Source organism: Haplochromis burtoni, unplaced genomic scaffold (assembly GCF_018398535.1).
Source record: "Haplochromis burtoni strain Fernald_Lab_line unplaced genomic scaffold, NCSU_Asbu1 Contig_1, whole genome shotgun sequence".
Classification (NCBI taxonomy): domain Eukaryota; kingdom Metazoa; phylum Chordata; class Actinopteri; order Cichliformes; family Cichlidae; genus Haplochromis; species Haplochromis burtoni.
The window spans coordinates 4,806,652-4,833,719 of record NW_024582362.1 but is presented as its reverse complement, the minus strand read 5'-3'; the positions used below and the strand labels follow the sequence as shown (position 1 = coordinate 4,833,719).

Below are 27,068 nucleotides of genomic sequence, written 5' to 3'. Positions count from 1 at the left end.
GCAGTGAAGTGGAAGTGGAGTCACAGCTGCTTCATTTACGCCAGGGCAGTCGACCAGTCTGTTACTTCGCCTCCCAATTCCGCACCCTGGCTGCTAAGCTACAATGGGGAGATGCTTCTCTGCGCTCCATCTTTCTAGAGGGACTGGCTGATTACATCAGGGATGAGATGGCCGGCCGTGAGGCCCCAAAGACCTTGGATGAGGCCGTGGACCTTGCCCTGAAGATCGACCAACGTGTGATGTCGCGGCCTCGCCAGGCCCCTCGGGCCTCCAAATCCTTCCAGCCTCAGCGGACCACGTCGTCGCGACCTCCTCCCCCCTCTGATGGAGCCACGGCTAGCCCCAGCAGCACATCCAGCGAGGAGCCCATGCAGCTGGGTGGCCTCCCCAAAGAGGAGAAAGAGAGACGCTGGCGTGAGGGCCTCTGCGCCTACTGTGGATCAGCGCGACACCGTCGTCCCCAGTGCCCGCTACGGCCGGGAAACGACGACGCCAGGTAGACTGCGGGGGTGTCCAACCTGGCCCTTCCCACTCCTCTGACCCCTCTCGTTTTCTGTTACCAGTCACATTTCACCTGAAACGCCAACAGCTCTCATCCGAAGCCCTCCTGGACACCGGAGCTGCCGAGAACTTCATCGACCAAAAACTAGCCTCTCGGCTTTGCATCCCATTGACTTCCGTCGACCGGTTCCTCCCGGTGACCTCAGTAGACGGGCGACCACTCCAACCCTACCCGGTCCAGTTCCAGACCCAGCCAGTCCGCATGTCTGTCGGGGATCATCAGGAGGAGATCCGGTTCCTAGTAGTCTCGGCCTCTTCCTCTCCTCTCATCCTCGGATACCCCTGGTTCCGTCAACATGACCCTCACGTCTCCTGGTCTTCCTGCCGGATCCTGGACTGGGGTCCCCGGTGTTCACGCTGCTGCCTTCTCTTCCGGACAGGACAGGACTCAAAGTCAGAAGAGGCGTCACCCCCGGAGCCCATCGATCTGGATAAGATCCCTCCGGCTTACCATGACCTGTCCGAGGCCTTCAGTAAGAGGCGAGCCTCTGCTCTCCCTCCTCATCGCTCCTACGACATGGCCATCGAGCTCCTCCCGGGAGCGGTCCCTCCTCGTGGTCGCCTGTTCTCGCTGTCACCCGCAGAGAACAAAGCCATGAAGGAGTACGTCACTGAGGCTCTCCAACAGGGCTTCATTCGCCCTTCTACCTCCCCTGCAGCTGCGGGGTTCTTCTTTGTAAAGAAGAAAGACGGCGGGCTTCGCCCCTGTATAGACTACCGGGGCTTGAATAAAATCACTGTTAAAAACCGCCATCCTCTTCCTCTGCTATCCACCGCACTCGATTCCCTCTCCCAGGCCTGCATCTTCACCAAACTAGACCTACGCAGCGCTTACAATTTGGTGCGGATTAGGGAAGGGGACGAATGGAAGACGGCCTTCATCACCCCTAACGGGCACTGGGAGTATCTGGTGATGCCCTTCGGCCTCTGCAACAGCCCTGCTGTCTTCCAACACCTGATCAATGATGTCTTGCGGGACATGCTGGGCCGGTGGGTGTTTGCCTATCTGGATGACATCCTGATCTACTCCCGCACCGAAGTGGACCATATTCGCCATGTGCGGGCCGTGCTAAGCAGGCTGCTCGAGTACCAGCTGTTCTGCAAACTGGAAAAGTGTGCCTTCCATCAACGGTCCACTACCTTCCTGGGCTTCACCATCTCCTCCAATGGCCTGACCATGGACCTGCAAAAGCTCCAAGCCGTGACCCAGTGGCCTCAGCCCTCCAGCCTTAAGCAGCTACAGAGCTTCCTGGGCTTCGCCAATTTTTATCGGCGCTTTATCCGCAATTTCAGCACCATTGTCGCGCCACTGACATCCCTCACTAAACCAGCTAACCTGCCCAGGCCCTTCTGCCTCCCCCCTGGTGCGAAACAGGCATTCCGAGACCTTATCCGTCGGTTTGCTACAGCTCACGTCCTGCTCCACCCTGATCCTGCCGGAGATTTTGTGGTGGAGGTGGATGCCTCCGATGTTGGCGCGGGCGCCGTCCTCTCTCAACATGGCCCGGATGGAAAACTTCACCCATGCTGCTATTTTTCAAGGAAGTTCTCTGACACGCAGCGACGGTATGGTGTCGGCGACCGGGAACTCCTAGCCATCAAGTGGGCCTTGGAAGAATGGCGGCATTGGCTCCTGGGAGCGAAAGAACCATTTCTGATCTGGACTGATCACCAGAACCTGATCCATATTCGTTCTGCCAAGCAGCTCAACCCAAGGCAGGCCCGTTGGGCCTTATTCTTCGAACCGTACAACTTCCACCTCGCCTACCGCCCTGGCTCCAAGAACACCAAGGCAGACGCCCTCTCCAGGCAGTTCGCCCAGGACGACTTCACGTCAGACCCTGGACCTATCCTACCGTCTCATTGTTTCGCTGCCCCCCTTCGGTGGCCCTTGGAGGACTCTATCCGGGATGCCCTGACCGCCGAACCGCCTCCGCCGGACACCCCAGCTGGGAGGCTCTATGTGCCATCCCGGTGCCGTCAGGAGGCCTTGCTCTGGGCTCACTCCTCCCCGCTCTCTGGTCACCCAGGGCCCGACAGGACCCTCCAGCTCCTCCGTCGTGCCTTCTGGTGGCCCTCCATGACTCGGGACGTCCGTGACTTCGTTTCCGCCTGTGACACCTGTGCTCGGGCCAAGTCCTCCACCCAGCCGCCCGCTGGCGACCTTCACCCTCTCCCTGTGCCGAGACGTCCCTGGTCCCATGTCGGCCTTGACTTTGTTACCGGCCTCCCATCTGTGGACGGTCTTGACACCATCCTCACCTTTGTGGACCGGTTTTCTAAGGCGGTGCACCTGGTCGCCCTGGCCGGCCTCCCCTCCGCCAAACGGACGGCCGAGCTCCTCCTGGACCATGTCGTCCGGCTTCACGGATTCCCCAAGGACATAGTCTCCGATCGGGGGCCCCAGTTCACCGCCAGGTTATGGAAGGCCTTCTGCCGCCTGATTGGAGCGTCTCCCAGCCTCTCGTCCGGCTATCACCCTCAGACCAATGGGCAGGTTGAACGGACCAATCAACAGTTGGGGCGCTTCTTACGGTGCTTCGTCTCCGCCCAACCGTCGCTATGGCCTCGTTACCTGGTGTCCCCGGGGCCGGGGGGTCCAGTATTTGGTGGACTGGGCTGGCTACGGCCCTGATGAGCGCTCCTGGGTGCCGTCCCGCTTCATCTTGGATCCTTCCCTCATCTCGGATTTCCGTCGCCGCCGTCCTGGCCCGTCGGGTGCCGGTCCTCGAGGGGGGGGTCCTGTCAGCCGGTGATCGGCTGTGATCAGCTGATCACGGGGCCGGGGTTAAAAGAGAGACGCCACCCACCTGTTCGCCGCTCAGACATCATTCTCTTCGTGTCAGGAGCTCCGAAACTCTGCCGACGTCAGTCTCCGCCTGATTCAGCAACCGTGAGTGATTATCCCTTTCAATCCTTTTTCTCTTCCCGGCTCCACTCGCTCTCTGTCTGTAACGACAGTTCCGAAGCCACGCTTCGTGCACTGATCGTTACTAGAATAACTGCGTGTCTGCTCCAAACCCACCGCTAGCCTTCGCCGCGCTTGGGTCTAGCCAGCACGCCACACGGGCACGCCGAATTACTGTGTGTGATCCGCCCGACCGTGACAGCCACACTTTCACTGAGACTTTCTGATGAGGCTCCAGCAAAAGGTCCAGACGTATCACTCAGGTTCAGGTTCTCACTTGTCTGTTTTTTTAAGGACACACTGCGCATCTTTTGCACTAAGCTCATAGCAGGGGCGTAATTTCCAGGGGGGTTATGACCCCCCCCCCCCCCCCAATAATCAGACCCAACCAATATAACCCCCCCCAATAAAATTATGAATTATCTTGCATAAATAGGCTGTTGATTTTCTTTACTCATTTCAGTTATTACCAGCAAAATAGTTGCATTTTTAATCATCTGGGAATTTACGAAGATGTATTTATTTATTTAGACTGAGATCTTGACCCCCCCAATGTTCAGCACAAAGTTACGCCGATGCCTCATAGTGACTCATCTTGTTGTTGCAAAAACATTATTTTTATGCCTGTCAAAGAGAATTATCTTTGTCATTTTCATAGATTAAACTGAAGAAATGGGAACAAATTATATGTTTTTATGAAAGGCTAGTAATAAAGAGCCTAAAGATGCAATTTAATTACTTGCTAAGTTATCTGTTGTGTTTAGACACAACACTGGTCCATTCCTTGTTAGGTGCCTTTTTAATGCTTGAATGATTCATCAGTCATTGTTAAGTAGCTTGAAAAATGATAAAAAGTAAAAAAAAACATTCATCTGAAAATGGTCAGGTCCAAGGATTAGACTGAAAATGACAGTAAAAGTAGCCAATGTCCAAAGAAAACCTCAGAGACCTTCAGAAAGCCTGGAGAACTATTGATCAAAATCACTTAAAACAAATATAAAGAAAAGGGGTTGGCTCAAGACTTTTGCACATTACTGTGCACTCTAAAAATGGAAACTTTGCCAAAATCTGAATATATCCTCTTTAAAACAAATCAGATTAAGAAAAAGGGATTAAGGTCAGCTGGATATGGAGGTGCTTTTTAGAAATGTCCTGACTTACATGACAGTTAGCTAATGCTGATAAAGTCTAGAGACTGGCATAATTTGAGCGAATAAAGTCAGTGGTGATGAAAGCGATGAAGAGCTTGCTTTGCTTCTGTTTCCTTTGTGTGGATTCAAAGGTCCCGGTTTTCAAAAAATTAGCTCAGATTTTAAGTGGTGTAACCGGGGCAAACCTTTTATTAATAACCTTATTAAAATGCCTCCTACATTACTTAGGAGAATATTTTATTTTTTCTTCTTCTTTTTTAGTGTTTTGCTTTTAGCCCTCACACTTAGCTCCTCAGACACCTTGCTGTAGATCAATAGCTCATCACAAGGTCCATTAGCAGAGCGGATGGGTCTAATGAGGTGGGGAAAAGAAGGGCTGGTTTAATCCAGGACAGCCTGATTCTAATTGTACGACCCGGTAAGGTAAAGAGCTAGAGAAAGATGAGTTACTGGTTGCTTCTGAAACCGCTCTGCAAATTAACACTGATTAATCCCCTAAACAGCTTATGTGATTGAAAGTTTAAGATCCAAGTGCCTTATTTTTCCAACGTGACTGCAAACTTTGGAAGTTTGAAAGCCGTACAGGGCTAGACTCTCATCTCTGTGGTATTAGTGTTTTATTTTGTTGTATGATGCAAGTAATTACTCTGCCGAAAGAAGAAAGTATTTTTAGTGATGTTTTACATGCACTTATAAGAACCATTAATATCAGAGCTTTACAAAACATTGTGATTACTTTACCTGGACTGATTTCCTGTAATGATCTTGAAGCTAAAAACAGGGGCCCAGTCATTACGCTTCCCTATTCGCCATTGTTTTCTAGTTAAAGGTAATCAATTTTCTTATGAGCACGAATCCCTTAAGTGTTCAGCTGCCTATGTCGAGTGCTTTCATTAATCAAACAGACAAACCATACCTTAGGGGAAGCTCGTGCTTCTATTGTACATTTGTGAAAATGGTGCTAAAACAGAACAAAACTTAATATGTAAAAATGAAAGATGTTACAGCACCAGGAGAGACAAATAACAAGAGTCAGTCTTGAGTTTCTCTTGCTTGTATCTTTCGCTGTCATCTCCCATCTGTCGATTTCTCATTCTCTGACTTTCCCTTCTCTCTCTTTCTCCCATCTCCTCCCGTCCTGTGGCTCATGAAGGGCTTCATTTGTCATCCCGCAGGTGACGAGTGCAGTGTTTTTCACCCTGACCTCTAGTCCGTCCCTAATGAGATATCAGCTATGCTGCTTCATGCTCCCACAGCCGAGACTGAGACCCGGGTCAAATAATATTTGAAAACCCTCGTTCAGTTCATTTAAGCCTCGGAGGCACCAGGTGATGGATTTACCAAGCAGGGGACTGTAATGAACAGTAAACATTTAAAGATGCCCCTCAGAGAATATAGCATCGAAAAGATAATAACTGTCTGGGATGGACAACTTACCTGACACTGTGAATGATCTCCAGCCATCTGGTGAGCCCAACAGGTAAAAACGAGCAATGACACTTGAAGCTAATTACGCAAACAGTCACACCAGTGGCGTTAAAGAAGATTCTGGCTTCATCCTGGTTTAACACGTGCATTTCACAGATAATGCCGCAGTCCCTCTCCTTTTTTACCAGTGTCTGGAAATATGTGTCACAAAATAAGTAAATAAATAAATAAATAAAAAACCCTTTAATATCACACCCCAAGAGCTTTCACAGCAATACGTCTTCAGCCAGCACTCCCACACGCTTCATGACTTTTGTTAAAATCGTAGGCTAACCTGCAGCTGTCAGACTTCATGATTTCAGTCACACACTCACCGTGCATAATCATCCACAGCCAAAAAGCAAACCAGCAGGGCAGCAGATGCTGTAATGGAATGAAAAAATATAGAAAAAAATTAATCATTTTTTCCCCCTCTTGTATGATAGTGGACATTTGTTAGCAGAACCTGAAGTTTTGTATTTTTCATACCACAAAATAGAAGTTTGGAGGATTTTTCGGGAAAAATGGTAAAAAAGCAATCGGTCTTATCTGAAAAAGAAACTAGGTCACTGATAGATGATGTGAGAAAAAGTCAGATTAAATCCAACATATTTAATGGCAGAGAATTTACATTCCCAGGGCTGAAATCTGGCATGATGTCATGACAAGACATTTATCTTAAAGTTACTAAACACAAGTACATGTACGGAGATACTGTGCATTTTACTGTATTTGACGAATTTATAGTATCAGCAACTAAAACATCTAAGGAAATGTAATTTACTGCACATTTGTTTTGGCAGCTACAATCCCCACAAACACACAAAACAATATGAGATATGAGACTTTTTATAGAAGAAACTGTGTGAGCGTGAGAGTACATGCTCTGAGCCTTGTTCTGCTCTAAAGAAAGATAATAGATATGAGATGGCTCCAGTTTTCTAGAGTTTTAATCTGAGTTGGATCATTTTGATTAAGTAAGTATAACTCAGTACAGTCGACACATTCAAAACTTTATTGAAAAACATATACATATACAAAATATATACATATTTTTTTCTTGTAAAAACATATCTTATGTGTCAGAATCAAGCAATATGATATCATAGCTTCATCCATCAGCGTCCTCTTTAGCGAACCCTCAGAGAGAGATTAATTTTTAAATCGCCAGTTATGTTGATTTTATTCTCGGAAAGTGTAATTGACTGAGCACACACTTTTAAACTTTCCCTCTGCAGCTTGAACAGCTGCAGAGGGAAAGCTGAACGCTACAGATAGCAGATTGGATGGACATGAGTTACTCATTACTCTGATAGCACTGATTTACAGCCAAAATGCTTCTGAAACAAATTGTTACAAATTTTTGGTTACTGAAACTGAAAAGGATGCGTTGGCCAGCTCCTGTTTTGATGATACTGCTGTTGTGTCAGTTCTAAGACCAAATGTTCTTTATTAAAACCAGAAGTGGCCGAAATAAATTTTGTCCTTGAATTTCGGTAAATATCTCCTAAATGAGAGTAGGTGTTCATTTTCAGCAGATGGACACTCTTCCTGAACTATCCATCCAGTTTTGGCCTAACATGAACTGCAACTGTATCAAGTAAAAAATGCAGTTTTGATATTATGTTTGCTGACCTTTTGACTTCTATTCTGACCTTGGATTTGAGCTTCCTAGTAGCAGAACATCTGTAACATTGCAAAGTAAAGTTACAAGTTACTTAACCTCCTAGGACCTGGTGTCCACATATGTGAACATCACATTTTTGGTTGTCTAGATCAAAATACAAAATGTTGCTCTACAAGGGCCTGATATCCACATACGAGGACATCATACTGCCACTGTTCTATCGAAATTTAAAACGAATGTCCTCATACGCTTTGGGGTCCTTAGGGACTAGTAAAGCGCTATACATACTAAATACTAAATACGTGGATCTCATTTTTCTCAGAAACAAAAATCAGGTAAAAAAAAAAATCTGGTTATTCTTTATTTTTAAGTTCATCAGGTCCCAATCAGCCCAAAAAGCAAAGAGAAATAAAAAACGAATGCCATGAAAGAGTTCGGGTCTTAGGAGATTAAAGAATTACTCTGTTGAAACGACTATGACTTTTAGAACTTGCACCTGTGAAATGAATGTGACCTTTGCAGTTCCAAAGTGCCACATTGTTAAACACTTAAAAACCTCCACAACCTCTAATTTCCTGCTTCCAAATTCAGATAAAACTGAGGTTATTGTAGTCGCCCTAAAAATCTTACAAACATGGCGTCTAACCAGATACCTACTCTTGATCACCGTGACCTCCGGTAACACTGTGAGGGATCTTGGACTTATTTTTGACCAAGATATGTTCCTCAATGTGCATATTAAACAAATGTGTAGGACTGCTTTCTTGTATTTTCAGAATATCTCTAAATTTAGAAACATCCTGTCTCAGTGATGCTGAAAAACTAGTTCATGCATTTATTACTGCTAGGATGGACTATCGTAATTCGTTATCATCAGCATGTCCTAAAAACTCCCTGAAAAGCCTTCGGTTGATCCAAAATGCTGCAACGAGAGTACTGACATGGACTAGAAGGGAAGAGCATATTTTTTCCATACTGGCTTCTCTTCACTGACTTCACTGAATCCTGCTCCTCACATACAGGGTCCTGAATAATCTTATCTTTAAGACCTCACAGTACCATATCACCTCAGTAGAACACTTCGCTCTCAGACTGCTGGTTTACTTGTGGTTCTCTGAATATTTGAAAGTACAATGGGAGGCAGACGTTTCATCTTTCTGTCTTTGTTCTGTGGAACCAGCTCCACAGCTGGATTCAGGAGACAGACACCCTCTCTACTTTTAAGATTAGGCTTAAAACTTTTCTTTTTTTGAATAAAAATCATAGTTCGGGCTGGATCAGATGACCCTGAAACTTCCCTTAGTTATGGTGCAATAGACATAGGCTTCTGGCAGTTCCTCCCCACTGTTGCCAAGTGCTTGCTCATAGGGGGTCGTCTAATTTTTCGGGTTTTCTCTGTATTTTTTTAGGGTCTTCACCTTACAAAAAAAATAATAAAGCACCTTGGGGCAACTGAAATTATGATTTTGGTGGTATATAAATAAAATAAAATAAAACTTAGTTCAATAAACAAACAGGTTTTGTTGTGGAGACATCGACAGATAGACATGCAGCCATGTGAATATCCCATCAAGACACAATTGAGATAGAACTGTGCCTACTAATATAACATTTCATTTTAAGCTTCACTTTAAATTTTTTTAGCTTTTTACCTTGTTATATACACTAATGACAAAAAGTGAAATATTACATGAAGCTGCCATAAACAGATAGGCTCGGTATTTCTGATTAAAACTCAACTATCTAATAAATAAGTGGTGAACGGAGTGGTTGTTACTGTATATTGGGCTTTTCTGCTCTATCTGAGCACTCAAAGTGCTTAAATAAACAGAAGCCAGACCGCTGTTTTAATTGTCTGATTTTTAATTCAGCACATTGAAGGCCATAGGAAATACCGCATTTTATCTCTGAGCAGACAGTTTTTGAAAAAACAGTTGACCAGTTGTTTAGTTCGTTTAGTTTTAGTAGCTCAGGTGTTGCTGTTCTTCTGCATGACTACAGCGATGGTGCAGATTTGTCCACTGAAGCGATCTGGGTTGAGATACAAATGCTGAGAGACATGATGTATGATCTTGGGACTGTGAATGTGCAGCTGAGGGTAGAGCTGAGGAGCCTGAAACCAGAATGACAAACTAAGAGGTTCAGGCAAAGATAAAGAGAAGCAAAGTGATTCTTCTCACAGCTGAGCGAGGTGATTTGTAGAAGAAGGTAGATGAGCAGAGAAAAGGAGCTGCTGGTTGCTGGGAAGAAGATGACTGAGCAGGAGAAAACGAATGAGGGTCTGTATGCAGTAACTTTTCAGTTTTGTAATGAGTGCAATAGCTAAATGCTAAGATTTTTCCATTTAAGAAATTTTATGTCCTAATACCAATTTAAAAAAAACGAGAGAGCCCATTTGTCTTATTAAATGAAAAATATATATGATTAAAAATTAGGGTGCCACATGTTGTACAATGGTTTAGTCCATACACCAATCAGTTACAACCTCAGATGATCGTCTGGTAAACCTTGAATGCTGACGCTGAACACCCCCCAATAGTAACAGCACACCCCGATGGCAGCAGCTTCCATCTAGAAGACAATGCACTCCACTAAACAGCAAAAAAATAAATGAAAAAATGCCGAACTATGGCTACAGGAACAGAACAAAAATTCATGGCACTGATCCAGTCTCCAAACCCCAGATCACAATCTAATTGAGCATCTGTGGAGTTTCTGCCCCCACAGCAATCATCCCAGACCACAGGACACCTCCAAAATGTGCCATATCTGCGCTTCATTGTCTCTGGGCTGTTTTGGCAGAATGAGGGGAAACCATATGATATGAGGCAGGTGGTTTTAGTGCTGTAGCTCATGGTAAATGCAGTAAAAATGTGGTACAATTGATTTTAGTGTCAGAGCTACTGAGTATATTCTGGACTCATCTTGGGTGAGAAACATCCAGATGAGTGATCGGCTGTGACGAACCCACTTGTGGCTGAGGAATGATATGTAACCAGACCATCATCTTTCTGTGTTGTTTTTCTGAAGCTGGGATGCAGTTTGCTGAAATTCCTCATCTCCAGTTTGTGTTTAGTACAAATTAGCAAGTTGGTTATCTAGCTGATGTCCAGGTAGTTGCTGTTTTAGACGGCCGGGCTACCACATTGAAATGTGTAAAAAAAAAAAAAAAAAAAAAAAAAAACCAACCCAAAAAACCCCATAGTGTAGCCATGGAGCATTTCCGTTTATTTTGTGAATGGCACCAGTGAAACATGGCCACATTACTTGAAATTATTGAAGCGTATAAACCGTATGCAAAACCAAATGAAAGGGCTATTCCTAGCACTATTATTAAAAATATTCAAAACATGACAAAGTACACACAAAGGTTGAGGGTATGGTACATCTCACAAGCTCTGCCAGGAATATTATGAACAGATGAATTATAACAACACTGGAGAATTGCTTATTCTTCTGAGGATGACAATAAATGAGATCCTGACTTTGTGAATGCAGAAATAATATCCACAGTGGTTCACGGGCGTATGGGTACATTTCTCGCTTCATAACCGTCAGCTTTGCAGTGGAATACAAGACATTTGGATGTAAAAGCTCAAATGGTTTCCACAAAGTCAGTCTGAGTTTGTTTGAAGTTTTGGTTTAAAGGCATCCTTTTTTATGGCTTCCAATGCTGTGTGTGTGTGTGTGTATTTTGAAATATTGATTCAAATATTTCATTTCAGGCATGCCACAGATGAATTTTGCTTGAGGCTATGCTTTGAATATTTTCATTAGATTTGTTATGGTTGTATTTACAATAGATTGGATTTTGTTGAGTAGCTGTTGAATGCATAACAGCGACTCGTGCTTTTTTCCCTCTTTACAATTTTTGTGCTATCAGCAGAAGCACTGGCTGCCACACTCTGTTGAACAGAGAGTGGCAGCCAGTGAGGGAGACCTAAGCAATCAGAGCAAAGAATTGGCCATTTTTATAGCAGTATTGAGTACCACTGAGACTCAAGTGCAGCTCCAAAGATAATAATATAGAGGATGTGGAGAAAGGAGTAAGAGATACAAAGACTCATCTCATGTTTTCACTCAACTACAACAAACCAGTATGAATGACGAGCACAAAGCTTTGGGTTAATTTGTGATGAAGGGACATTATTTCATCATTTCATTATGTTTTTCTAGGAAAACTGGAAATAGGTGTAGTGATTTATTTAAACGTGTGAAAGGATGCATGGAAATATAAGGGAAAAATCAGTTTGTTCAATTCTAACAAGCTTGAAAGTTAATGTTTGGTATGACCATCTTTATTCTTCAACACATTCAAAAACTGGCTGAGATGCAGCCCTACACATGACAGACCCTCCGCCGTGTTTTACACATGGCTGCAGATACTCACTGTTGTACGTCTCTCCAAATGTAGATTCTTCACTCCAGTTTTTGGACTATTTCTTGTGTAATCTGGCATAGATTACAGAAGAATTGTTCACATTGCACACCATGTAAAGATATGCCAACTAATAGCTTTTTGGGAATTGCCTTGTAGTAACAAAGTGCCTAAAGATACATTTTCAAATTGGTTCTTTGCTAAGTTCTCTGTCATGTGTAGACACAACACTAGTTCACTTAAGTTAGTGCCTTTTCTATTATTGCAAGTTTCATAAGTGAGTCTCAAGTGTTTCAAAGAAAAGGACTGGACTGAAAATTGGTGAAAAAGCAGCCAATGATCTGTTGCAAGACCACTTTAACACATTACAAGAAAGTCTGGATCCTTCAAAACACAATCCGGTCGTTAAGTGATGACATGACGAATCCTACTTCTGGGCCTAAAGTAGGCTGCGTTTAATATGGCTTTTGTGTTGTTAACATAATGTTTTGTATTTTCTTCTATTTAATCTCAAAAAGCTCCTAAAACAGTCAGTGATCACTGTTGACCTCCCTCGGCCTTTATTACCGCTAATCATTTATTTAAGCTCAGTTTTTAAAACCTTAGGATGTAACTACAGCCCAGCCCATGCAGCAGTATATGAATGACTAACCTCGTATTGTGGATGGATTATCTCAGTTGTTCTCCTGGCTGAAGTTTGGTCCTTTTACAGCATCCTGCCATGCGATTACATTTGTTCCAGACCACCGAGAACACTCACGTTAACTTTTATCGAGTGGGAAAAAAAGTTAGCTTGTTTATATTATGCTAACATAGCTGTGTCGCTAGCGGTCACGTAGCACATCATTATATACCAGCTAGCCAAACTTCAGTAAGCCTACAAACGTCACTGCTGTTTAGTTTTCTGTCTTCATTTATGTTGGAAGTGATAACAGAGCTGTACGTTTTAATTTGTTTCCAAAACCCCGCAGTCAGGACATGCTATATTGTATTTAGATAGAAGCTAGCGAGCTAACTTCCTTCTAACTCCGTTAAATGTCATAAATTCCGTTTTCATGGATGCCTGGATGTTAAACTCAATTGTTACACCTGGTAGAGCAGAACGCTGATCATTTTATTAAAGATGAAAGACTTTAGACAGTTTTTCAACTCTCAGTAATGCCATAGTGATCGTTTGATATATGGACCTGCAGCGGAGTTTAGGCCCAGACACGGCTAGTGACGTCAGACTTAACGACCGGATAGAAAGGAATCAGCGGTGGGACAAAACCTTTGCACGGGACCATATATTGCATAATTTTATATTTACTAAACTAAACTTTGAGATGTCTTTACTCTTCATCATTTTTATCACAGATAAATTGTAATTGCATTAAAGCCCAACACTTTCTGATCAATTCAAAGTCTTTTGCATAAATTACATTAGAATTTACAAAGCATGCTAGCATTATCCTTTAATGATTAGCATGTTTTTTTTAATAAGCTTTCAGACTTCCATAACCTCTACTGTTTACCATGATTAAATTTAAATGTGATACGAACTGTCCTTGCTTTTCTGTCGACAGCCTCAGAGCAACAAACCAGATTAGATGCTGTGGACTTGCGAATTACACGGAGTGAAAGGCACCGAGGAGCGCAAGTTGGAGGTGATGACTCTGAGAGTGGAGCTGAATAACATTTGGGCTAAACTGCAGCTCCACAATGAAAAAGAACAGCCGGAGAAGGATGAATGAGTTTGGAGTTTTTGAGGTTATTCCTTCTACCTGATAAAATATCCACAAATGTCTGTGCCATATTCAGCATCTCAAACATTTTGGGGTTTTTTACTTATCAATAATTTTCTCTATTATTTTTTTTCACAGGCAAGCTTGCTTTCTCTGTTGGTTTGATTGATCAGGTAGGACAATTCAAGCTGGAGACCCCACTAAAATTCAACATTTGCAGTACTTACAACATAAATTCAGGTGCATTTAATCTAACAAATGAATCCAAATGGATCTGAGCACACTTAACCTTCGCAATGCTTAATAAAATACAAAACCCTCTTTTCTTATCTTCTTATTCAGGCAGGTTCATTGCACCAGCCAGAGGTCTACTACTTCAGATTCACTGCCTTTGATCACTGAATTGGGAAACTCTGGTTTTCACCTTTACTGCAATAACCAGAAAATCATTTCTAACTGGGAAAACAAGAATAATGAAGGCCATTTGTACCTGTCAGATGCATTAACTCTTCAAATAAATGAGGGGGAGTTAGTGTACATGCACCTTCCCTCTGGGCACAGCCTTTATGATGATCAAAATATTCCCAACACATTAAGTGGTCTCTTATATTTCAGTCTTAAATGCCTCCCACGTGGCGGTCACGTTGTGCTGCCCATTTATGGTGACCCACGACATAACTAAATATTTAATGATCAGCAATTGGTGCTCCTGTCATCCAATGTTGTGCATTTACAACACAGACAATTTTCTCTGCTAAATTACCTGCGATTAGCCTTCAGTGCGAGTTTTATGAACTACAGGTTAAGGACATATGTTTACTCCGGCAACATAGGCGATTGCTTTGTTTGATGAGTTCAGCCTTAATTGCTTGTGTAGAGTCATCTCAAGATGAAAAACTCCACTGAAGCTGCACTTGATCAAAGCTGCTCTAAAGTGAGGTCTGCAGTGAGTGAGTAAGAGAACAAATAGCGATTCCAAATTCTGTATGAAGTTTATCCGCTATGATGCTCACTGGTAAAAAATACTAGAAATAAGAAATCTTTTGTGGCAGAGATGTATGGGAGTAAAGGGTAACACACGCATTGGATCATCCACACATAGAAATAAAGTGTAGTTTAACAACGTATCTGCATTTGAAACAAAGAGAGCCCAGGTCTGAGGCTGTGCTTTGAACTAAATGCTGATGTCAGCATGCCAGCATAGAGTACCTATTACAGTGAGAGTGCTAAAATGCTGATGTAAGGTTTAAATAGTGAACTATCTGTGCCTTTTTACCTTAGCCGTTCTATGGCACTTAAAAATATGTTTTGTTTTGTTCCCCCACCACCACCATTCACACAGACACCAGTGGAGCTCACCTGCTATTAGGTGCAGCTTGGAGCTCAGCATGAGCTACGTGATTTACCATGTTCGCTATCATTAGCAATGTTTATTAGCATTAGCATGTTCTTTGTTTACGGTCTTTACATCAAACATGAAAAACAAAGTGAAGCTAGCTAAGAGGAGCCAAAAAACAAGTAAGAAGTAAATGGTGGAGCAGAACAGTGGTGCAGTTTTTGAGGAGTGGACATCACTTTTATTTTTATTGCGCAGAAGAGAAACTGCTAATACAACTTTGGCTCTTTGCAGCATGATAGCACAGTCCAGCAACCAGATATTGAACTTCAACAAGTCAGAAAAATATTGATGAGCAGTCTGTAGCCTCTGTATCTGTAGAATCACTGCAGGCGATCGCTATGAAGTTTTTCTTTGTCTTTTTTTCGTCTTTGCCTTGTGTTGCTGGTTCATACGGGGTAATGTTTTACAGCGCAACAAGAAAGTGATGTAATGAGTAGTGTAACAAATTACTTTCTCTGGCTAAACATATTAAATTACCTTTAAGAAAAGTAATGTGTAATCTGTAACACGTTACTTTTACTGAGTAATGACACCAACACTGGTAATATCACGGATTACCTGCAGGCTTAAAGGCTAAACTACAACAATATTTAACAGATCTAAAAAAAATGACAGATTTATAAAATGGGTAATCACTTGAGTCTTATATATCAACAGAAACACACATCTGATTGCAGTTAGCGAGTCTCATTGCAAATTGCTATTTATGCTATTATGAATGATCTGGCTACGGCCCTCTAGAAGTTTGTTGGACACCAGTATTTGCCAGAGACGTTGCACTTTGACAGACACTTCTGCACTATTGATAAAACCCGCTAAACACCGTGGCAGTCATCTCTTGCGAGTGAATCTAGCGCCGACAGAGCCCTTCTGTTCTGAAAGGTCTCGCGCCGCACAGATACTGAAGAAGGGGAGCAGCGCCAGAGCAGCTGGGAAAGATGAGTAGAATCGGGTCTTGTGGGGGAGTTGGCAAGGAAACATGGAGAAGACATAGTGGGTAATTGGAGCGCAGCGATATCCGCCATCTTGGCTCGTTACCTAAATAACAGCTTTGATTGAGGTGAATAGGCCCATAAAGGGTTCTGGTGGAGGCGATAAGGCTCAGTGTAGCTTGGCTGGTGTTGCGAAGCTTTTGGCATCCACGAGGACTCCTGGCTTCCTGCAGCTGAGACCTGGATCGGTTGGGAAGGGCACCTGGGATTCCAGATGTCTCAGGGTGGAATCTATGGTACCATCTCTCAATTGGCATTAGTGCCTACGGTGACATTCATCCTTCAGTCTGGCATAACGGAACTGGAAGCGTCGTGCCAGCTTCCTATCTACCCACACAGATCTGCACGTGAGCCCTGCTGGAAGTTGTGCTTCCTTCTGCCTGGAATAAAGGAAAAGACAAAACAGAGTGCAGGAAATAAAGAAAGAAGAGGCTGCTTTTCTGTCTGGAAACTTGTAAAGTAACACCCAACAGCAGATGCTAATGTAGCCTAATGAGTGTAGGATTCTTAGACTCGGTGGCAAAAACACAATTTTCCTCAAAGATGTCGCTGTTCGAAAACATATTTTTCTTTAAGCGTGGCAGCAAGGATGTTATGGAGATTAGAGCTGCTTTGAAAAATCTTTCTCATCTGTTTGCTTTGAATACATGGTAATGTTAATCTGGACTGAAGCTGCATTAGGGAATGTTTGCTTCAAAACATACAAGCGTGCGGAGAAAAAACTTACACTTAAGGGGATGCTCCAATGCACTGCGGGATAGTTAAAGCATCTTCTGTCTGACTCAGTCTATTTACAAGTAACAACAAATAAAGCGATAAATCCACACAGCTTCACCTCGGCCTCAGGTGGGGAGAGATGGAGAGGGAGTGTGAGGTAATGCAGCGCTCTTGCTTTTAAAACTAATTTGAACTGCGCTTACTGTACCGCCACGTCTTCCTCGCTCAAGGATTCCACTGTGTAACAATCTTCGGTAATCGGTGTTATTTTCCTACTGCAAAAAACACAAAATTTCATGACAGCTCATAAATTGTTCAGCAGTTTTCCGTTTTCCCTGGGGTAGTTGAGTCAACATCTACTGCCGTCACTTCTCCATACTCGTGCAAAAGCAACGCTTCAGCACCCATTCATCACTCGGTTTTCTCTCCTGACTGTATGTGGGTCCTGTCCCAGACTTTGCTTTAACTTCTTTTGATTTCCTCCACACAAACAAATGACTAAAGAGCGTGGGCTTGATTAACCACAGGCACTGAATAACAACAGCAGCTGCAGCAGCAGCCACTCGTTGTCAGGGGGACATCATTTTGGGGAATTTGTCAACTCGGTCCTGCTGATGTTTCGGTGCGAACGGGGGTGGCGAGTCTACTCGGGGAGCTGCAGAAAGACCGATCTCGAGCACAGCAATCCATGCGAAAGGGAGAAAATCTGATCTTGAGAGGAAAAAGAGGTGTTTAATGGGATGTTCACGCTCTGTTACCTGCCTGACAGGAACAATCTCACTCACTGGCCTTATTTGCCACTCAGAGGCCTCTGTATACAGGCTGCTAATTACCAGGGCTCCTGAATGCTTTATGAGCAAATCTGCTACCTGCACAGAGAAGCCTGGCTCATATTTGGGAAATTAAATTCCTAGCAAACGTGTGCCATCTTTCAGTCACATACACTAACACCCACAAACTATAAAAAATGACTATATAAAGTACTATGTTGGGCAAAGGGTAAATAAAAAAAATAAAACACTATGATCTGCCAATTATTCAGACATGTATTTAATTTAAAACTGTACAAAGATACTTGATACCGATAACGATACAGATACAAGCTTAAAGGAAGCAGCTGAAAGAAGAAGAAAAAGAAGAAGCTTGTTTTAGGGTTTGATTCACATAAAAACAGTGAAAAAGAAAGCTGTGTATTCGGCTAATTGGAAACAGGTCATGTTTTCCCCGTCAGGCTGATTCCAAAAGTAAAGAAATAAAATTAATTTTGTGTTTTGTCATAATATGGACAAGAGCCAAAGGTCTTGAAGTGTCTCAGACGACTTAATTATCTTAGCATAAAAACTGAATGTATGGAATATGCAATTCTATTTGATTAATATGCAATACTAACTTTGTCCCCAAATAAGGATTTTCTATCATCATCTTTACATATATCTGTTCAGGAGTCTCTGAGTGTGATATTTGACTTGTACAAAAACAATACTAAAAAGACCAAAATCTTTGTTTTGCACAAATTCAAAACTCTATTAAACAAAGGACAAAGATGATGCTTGACCCAAACTCATTTAAACAGACCAATCAATGTCAGATTTTTGGGAAAAATACTGATTCGTTTGCTTTAGACTTGAAGTCACAAGCAAGTTAAATAATTGCTTATTTTAGTAACCACAGCCTGCCTGTATTCCCATTGCAACAGGAATGAGAAGACAAAGTCAAAGTACAAATGTTTTAAAAAAACAAAGAAAAAAATCATTAAAATCTCAACATTTACAATGCCTATCTTTGTATTAAGAACGGCAATAGACTGCCAACTTGTCCACACATGCTGAGTTTAAGCGTGACAGAAGGGATATTTTATTTTTGATGTTTCGCTTTCTATTTTAGCCAGTTTAGCTTTTATTTATTTATTTGCGAAACCACTGGAACAAGCATGTGTAAATGCTTACAGACGCTAAAACATTTCCACTTTGGGAAAGTGCGTTAGTATGCTAACATTTCCTAATTAGTGCAAAACAACAGCTCAATCCTAAGAATAATAGGAGCCTGATGAGCTTTTCTGGTATCTGATGACACCATAGTGAACTTTCAAAATTATTCCATTCATTTCAATTAAATTTTATTTATATAATGCCAAATCCAAACAACTGTTGCCTGAAGGATGATTTTTATTATAAGGTAAAGCTCCTCCAGTAATACAGAGAAAAACTGAGAAAACCTCAACAACCAGCTCAAAAGTCAGGGACTGACAATCTAGGTGTTGAGACTTTTTTAATTACAAAGCTCATTAGGTCCTAAATAGTTTTCTATCACATTCAACGCCCGATTTGTTCGGCTCAAATATTCATTCCCTTAAAGCCTCTTTAATATACAAAACGCAGAATCTGCTCCATCTCATCCTGTGAGTCATCTCATCACACCTTGACTTTTTTATACACATGCAGGCACTCACACAGTCAGTTTCTCTGACATGCACCAGACCTGCTCTTGTGACCTTTAGCTGTGACCTTTAGCAGTCCCCAAATGCCACTTTGAGAAAGTCATTTATCGTGCTGGCCCCTGCTGTCAAAGTGGAATGTCACATGTGTCTGACTGACTACGAGCCGCATAGCTCGTGTTGCTGCCAAATTCATGGGAGGATAAAAGTGCCCAAGAAAACTTGAGTGCTTCTCTTTAGTCTGTATGTGTGTGTATGTCTGTGTGTGCGCATGCAATGTGTATATATATATATATACACAAAATTTTTATATATATATATATATATATATATATACATATACACACAGCACACACACACACACATTATGTGTGCAGTAATGACTCATCAGTCAAGGTTAGTTGAGGTCAGTGTGGAACAAATTGCTGATTTATATAACATGCACATAGACTGAAAAGGTGTTTGGAGACTAACCAATACTGAGAGAGAAATGTAGTCTCTTGCAGACATTCACACTGTTTTCCCAGCTGCACACACTAACATATACACAACTGCTCTTACACCCACTGCCCCCTAGCCCCTTCTGTACACAACCATCTGTGTGTCTACTGCTGCATCTCTTCTTCTTACTCAGGTAGCGAGAATGAAGTCAAGGTAAAGAGAGATTAATTCTCTGAAGTCAGACCCTCAACCAACCAAACAGCGGGGTGATTAATAACAGCCCCTCCCATTACCCTCTGCACACAGATGGGACGTCAGGTTGAAGGTTGATGGAGAACAGCACGGTGTGTGGTATTACACCCAATCATACAGATTAGAGTTCGGACTTGAGACCCAACAACCTTTACCCCGCTGTCTCACGCGATTTGTATCCTTCACGTATCCTTCCACCGATGCTGATGCCATTTGTCACCGCAGGGCCTGCTGAAGACTCCTTTTAAAACAGGTGGAGGGAGTCTCTTCCTCTGGTTTTGGGTGATTTATGAAGTGCTGGTACATGCCTGAGCTGCTGTGGTTTTACAGTGTTTAGCCTGAGGAATATCATAGTCTCCAAAGTTGTGAGATGAGCCACATTGGACAGAGGCGTCTCACACTTGTGAGTGATTTAAATACATGTGAGGGGTTCACAATTTTCCTATAAGGTGGACTCAAGGACCCACTTCATAAAACACAGTCAGGTTCAAATGTGTTCATATGAACTCATTTGAAACTGGATCAGACATAGCTATGAATTTACTAATTTATCTCAGTCAATGCTCCATTTGTGTTTATTAACCAGTTATAACAATTTAGCCATGACACTTAGATGAAGATTTTCATCCATTCATTTTCTGCCACTGATTTGGGTTGTAGTTGCAGGGGGAGCAGTCCTCACTCCCCGGCCACACTGAGGCGCTCCCAAACCAGCCGAAAGAGCTGCAATCTCCCCAATGTATCCTGTTTCTGTTCTGGGACCTCCTCCGAGTGAGCGCTCCATCTTTTTCCTTTAACAGTTTATCAGCAGATTTTAATGCACAGCTTCAGTTTGCTATTTCAGCTACCTTTCCAGCATGTTAGCCACAATTTATTCATCAATACTTTCAGATAATCAATCTAAGTGGTGGTGGTTATCAATTAAACCAAAAAGGAGAGTCTTATTTTTATATATATATCTGGCTATTTATTTGTTATTATTTGCTTATTCAAGGATTTATTTGGTGTGTTTAGCATACAATTTCATATATTTATTTATATTAGCTCACTGTATCAGTACCACTGCCAGCTAAACAGTCCCAGAGCATGATTCCACCACCACCATGCTTGCCACTTCTGCAGTGTTCATAGAGTTGGAAGGCTCACCTTTACTCCTCCAAACATACCCCTTTTCATTGTTGCCAAATCACTCAATCCGTCTAGTCTAACCATAAAACCTTTTTCCAGAAGGTTTCATCTTCCTGGGTTGTTCCTTATCAATTTCTAACCAGTCGGGGTGACAGTTTGGGTCTTTTTCCAGACCTTGGCAAATTGTCCTTACATTGAGAAAACTCATATGTATGTACAATTGTTTGAACTGACCATGGCAGTTTACAGCCTTTTAAGTTAAAAGACATTGTGTAAACACGAATTATTATGTAGATGTATACTGTGAAATCATTCTACCCTGGAAAAAAACAGTTCAAAGACATCATCAGATGCCCATAATTAGCATGACATTCATGGTCACGATGAGTGTAACTGTATTTGTAACAGAATTTGAACACCGGGCCAAAGTTGTTATTTTTTTATGTTCACTAAAATTTTAAAACTTGTAGATTAACATGGAAAAATAACTTTTCATGTATGTTTCTTTGTTTATTTTTTGTGAATCTTTTACTCAAAAATGTCAACCTGTGTCTGTTCTTTGAATTATTTTTGGTTAATTTTGGTTTTATTGGTTCATATTTTGCGTATAGACACAAATGGCCTCTTGAAGAAGTAAAAACAAAAAAATCTTCTGCATGTTGGATGACGAAATGAGGCAAGACAATGTGTCATTTGCAGTTTATGCATTAAAGTTGTCTCAAACATATGCTTGAGACATACTTGTAGGCAGTCAAATTAAGATTAACATTTGAAATACCAGAAATTTCCATTGTTCTTGACTAAGTCGCTGCTTGGCTATTTCTAGTGAGGAAGATTGTTGGTCTGCATCTTTGGCCCATATAGCAACAATCTGTTGGCACTGCTTCTCTATCGCTATCAGGAAACTAACATTTCTGCTTCACCCTGTGCAGATCCACAAAATTCTCAAACTAGCTTTTTTCAGATTTGAGCTCAAATGTGCACCAATCCCTTGGCTATTGCAGAATTACCTCCTGAATTACCTCCTTATGTCATTCATTAGAGCCACACAGGTAATAAGCAGTCATGTGATGTATTGCTTTCACACTTTACAGATGAAACTGCAAGAAACTAAACGTGTATAATTCACACCTTGACAAGTTTGTGTACGAAGCAATTTTAATTTATGCACAGTAACACAAGCAAACATGTAAAAAGAGTTAGTCGCAACTAAACCATTGAATAACCTAATATTTGGTTATACACTCTGAACAGAAAGATCTCAACTTAATGATTGAATGTCATCTTACAGTATATGAGTAGCACTCCAGTTGGGTTTTCAGGAGAACAGTAGTTGCTACTTTGCACCATCTGTACAGCAAATGCCTGCTCTCACAAACACTTAGCTCAGAAGCCAAAGAATAATAATGAGCACTATCAAAATTCAAAAACCTTTTTTTTTTACAAAAAATATATAAAAAGTACAATGACGAGGACGAAACTTGATGCAGGCTGAAATGAATACTCCCAATTACTTGCCAGAACGTACATAAACCTTTTTTTTTTTTTTAAGGAAAATGTTCTTTTAACACTTGAGACACCGAATAAATGTATTTAGAAAACCCGCAGACAGGGGATTCAAATTGAACTTCCTGTACAAAACAAACAAAGAAAAACATGTAATCTTTAAAAGCAAAATGAAAAAGAGAAAATAATTTTACATTGAAAGTTTAAACACTTCTAGCTGCTAGAGGAACGAAAAGCAAACTAAAGAAAAACATGGACAAACTTGACCACAGACTTCAAATAACTACATCCTGATTCTGGGGCTGGGGGTAGATATTGATCTGCCCGGAGACTGCTGCTGCAGTAAAGCCACCAGGCATCACCGCAGCCTTTGTTTTTTTTATGACATCCAAAACCAGCCCTGAATCTAAGCCCAGCAAAAAAAACCAAAAATCAAAATGCCCCCTACACCATGGAATGCGATCGATCATGCAAAATCAAACCGAAAGGCAGAGAAAACACATCAGATGAAGTCATGCAAAGCAATTTGTGGTTATTTCCAATCATTACAAATACAGGTCTGTTTTAGAGGCGTCACAGGAAAGTTAAAAGGGATACGGTTCCCAAAGTCTCGTTGACGTGAGTTCTTCTTTTTCCCTTCTTAGTTTTTTGTTGTTTTTTTGTTTCTTTTGTTTTTGTTTAATCCACATCAGGAAATCCAGTTGTCTATTTCTCAGTAAGAGTCAAGGCAAGATATACCCCCAAAACATTGAGCTTTCCAAGTGTACCTCAAGGCACCTGAGAGAAAGTGGGGATTTCCCTCTGTTGGCAACACTGTGTGTCTGTGTTTAATTACATACCAGCTGCCATAGAGTCTCAGAGTGGGCTTGTCCCACGCGTGGTGTGACGAATCTCAATACAAAGCACAAAGAAAAGAAAAAAGTCCGATTTGATGATAAGGTACGTGTCGAGGGTTAATAGTCATCGTAGGTGTTGAGGTCGGTGAAGTATGCATTGGTATAGGTCTTCCCGGCAAGCTGTGGGTTGAAATACTTATTTCTTTCCTCCAGAATCAGATTGTTTTTGTTGAAGGCCTGTGAACATAAGAAGAAAAAAGAGAAGAAGGAGAGAAGGAAGGAAGCTGAGTCAGTACGGACTTGTTTCCGACACGTGGATCGAGTGATTATTCAGCCCAGATGGCAAGGTAAAAGCAAATCCATCTAGCAACCCTCCCCGAAATAAAAAAAGGGAGCAACACAAATCAATGAGGGGCTGCTCAGTGAATGAAACATACTTTCCACAGTGCAAGGTCAAAGCATTTGCAAACAGGCTGGAAAAATGATAAGCCACCACAGGGCTAAATTATTTTGATGCGCATCCGTATGTCCACCTCTGTCATCTCTAATACACAGCATCAGCAGTTTTTATGGCCCTTGGATTGTTGGTCCTCAGGACAATCTAAGCCATAAAAATCGATCATGTGAGAGTCACTTTTCTGTTAAACAATAAGGATGAGCCATGGGGGCATCTTCTTTGTCCCCGCGTGACATGGTAAACATGGAGTGATGCCTCTGATGTGGTGCTCAATACAACATCAGCAATTTGGCAAATAGATGTGTTCATTTCCAGTCTGCTGTAGTGGAGTGTGTGCTGGGAGTCCCTTGGGGGCAACCGTAATTGAACACTTGATGATGCTGCGTTTGCAGCTGATGGATGCTTCCGACTGACACTGATAGGAAACAAGTGTGCCGGACAAAAAACTCATATATTTTGCTTCATTCCCATTATGTGATTTGCACACAAAGGGAATGCAATCAACTCTCCTGCCGCCCCGGAGACGGTTATGTGTCTCTGCAGGTGGCCCCATGGCTGCTTTCAAACAGATGTGCTACGATGCTTGTTAGCATCACCTACTTCATCTTGCCTTAAATGCTTTTAATTGGCTCAGGAGTGATTATATTTGAATGTATTTGTAAACAAACGTATCTTTAACTATAAAGTAGAATCAGTGAAAGAGAGGTAACAGAGGAGTTTAATAAAAGAACCCAACAAATCAAAACCATCAAGTAAGAAACAAAACAAGGAATACGGACACGGAAAGAAAAACACATGCACATGGAGGCGCTTTTAAGAGAAACATAAAGATGGGATACACTGCCTTCTCACAAGCTGCGAAGGAGAAGGGAGGGTTTCGTGATGGAGGGATGAAAAGGGTCTGAGCAGAGAAAGAGAAACTAGAGTACTGTACTCCAACCTGCCACACACAGGAAGAGCCACAGGAAGTGGAGGGGCGGGGCACGGTGGGGAACAGGATGTAGCAGTAGTAGTAGCAGTAGCAGAAGTAGTAGTGGTTTGGGTCAAATTGCTGTTGGGGGGGAAGAGTCAAAAGGCGAGATGTTGTAGAGGTCAGTGGTTAGTAGAAAATCTCCAGTCCACGCATAGACACCCCCATATTAGAAGAGAGAGGCTGGTGCATGGCGGGGTCGTCCAAGGGCAAGAGTACCGACACATCTGGCTGCAAGGAGGAGAGGAACGGGCAAGAGTCATCTCAGAGAAACCCTAAGGCCATATTCTGTTTTACAGGAAGCCTGGAAATATGATACACTGTACATAAAAGTGCAGCTTAACGGTGAGCGTTGCGATCATAAACTATACAGCTGGAAATACTCCAGGACACCGGTATGAAGTGTGTCTGTGATACACTGTGCATAATAACAACAACGACAAATGCATCATCAACATCAGGATCTGAGCCAAATCTGCTAAAATACGACGTCAGGTGTTCACGAGTCCTTCCTGTACACACCTAAAAGAAGCATGTTATGGTTTTGCACACTTAATGGTTGAAAATTCACTGCAACATCTGAACTGTTTAGGCCCACAGAGAGAGGGCTGGAGGCAGAATGTGCTTCTGGAAAATCACACATTATTCAATTGTCAGGCACCTCCTTTTGTATTTTCGCATGGAGTGTCTATATTCATATCCTCCTCTATCTGCAACTGCTCTAACTGAATTATGCTCTGTGCTCCTGACTCTAATTGCATGACAGATGAAGCTCCTCACACCTTCATTTTGCAATGAAATAACATTCAGAGAAGTTTGCTTCGAGCCAGCGGATCTGTTCACAGTCTGACAGTTATACAAAACATTTTCATAACTGTGAAGTGGTTTTGCAAACAGAGATCCAGGTATTCACTTAGTTCATAATATAGACAGTTTCTGATAGTGAAGGTGCCCCCTGATGGTGTACAGCATCAAAAAACCTTTGCAAAGGAACGCAAAGCTGTTAAAAAAGTGCTTATTTATTTGGATTCCTGTAGTATCATACTGACTGTTCAACTCCTGAAGATAAAGATGTTCAAATAACCGTTCCCTAAGTCCTCCCTCACAATAGTCACAACCTGATCACAGCTAACCAGCTAATCACAGGAGGTATGCCAATCATAGATTGTAATCAAAACACGGATGAAATATCAATTCCCTCTAATGGCCAGCAGGGGGTGACTTTTCTAGTTACATAAAAAAGTCAATAAAACACTATCACTTTATTTGTGACCTATGCAAACACTTGAATCTGTGAGTCTATGGCTTCAAATACTAATTTCAAGTCTTATTTAGTATGGTGCTTATTTTTTAGAACAGGGATATTTTGTGATTAATAAATTGCTAGCTTATGAATGTTGTTTTTCTCAGTCAAACCCATCCCCTAGGCTTCAAAATATTTCACAAACCTGTGAGTGACCATGTTGATCTTATATCCAGTCTATAGTAGAATAACCTTTGGATATTTCAGCATTGGAAACCAGTGTGTAGAACTGATACTTTTCATTTATAATGTCTACACGGTGAGATCTTTATTATTTTATTAGAGGCATCTGGAGGTTTTCGTAATTTAGATTTAACATTTAGATTTAATGTTTAACATTTAGACTTAACGTTTAAAATTGTGTTTTAAATATGAAATGTTGCAAATATTTTACTAAATGTTGTAAAAAATGACTTGAAAAAACATGTTTTTGGAAGGTTTTGAGCTAAATATGGAAAATGTTGCCGTTAATTTCAGCATGTTTCACTTTACAAGCGGCGCTCCATAGGTTTTTGAATAAAAAAAGCCATTGTTTAATATAAAAATACCCTCTCTGATGTGTTTACGTATGTCTGAAATCAAGCTCTGAATGGTACACACAGGCGCTGTGTGCGCCAGTTTACAAACTCATAACCCCAGCCAGCAATACCTGAGACGTTATCACATGACCCAAACACAATGGTTCTATAATCATCCTCTATTGTGAAGTTAAAAGTGAATCCAGCAGTTTGAAAGAAAGTTTGAAAGAAGTTTTTAATGAGATGTCTATATGGGCATACAGAAGTCACCAGTTTCCTATCCGGTCGTTAAGTGATGA

General features: G+C 42.0%; 1 protein-coding gene across 3 annotated transcripts in view; it reads right to left on the bottom strand.

The window, feature by feature from the left end:
* Nucleotides 1–22,696: 22,696 nt before the first annotated feature.
* The window catches only part of sema5a (sema domain, seven thrombospondin repeats (type 1 and type 1-like), transmembrane domain (TM) and short cytoplasmic domain, (semaphorin) 5A), a 151,095-nt gene continuing 146,723 nt past the window's right edge, over nucleotides 22,697–27,068 (bottom strand). For 2 of the 3 annotated variants that reach the window (XM_042227242.1, XM_005912127.3), the window contains one exon: nucleotides 22,697–23,758. In XM_042227242.1, the coding sequence (XP_042083176.1) occupies nucleotides 23,639–23,758 (120 nt within the window). In that variant the 3' untranslated portion in view covers nucleotides 22,697–23,638. Of the gene's footprint in view, nucleotides 23,759–24,918; nucleotides 25,180–27,068 lie in introns of all 3 variants that reach the window. The other variant, XR_001336391.2, reaches the window with a different exon arrangement.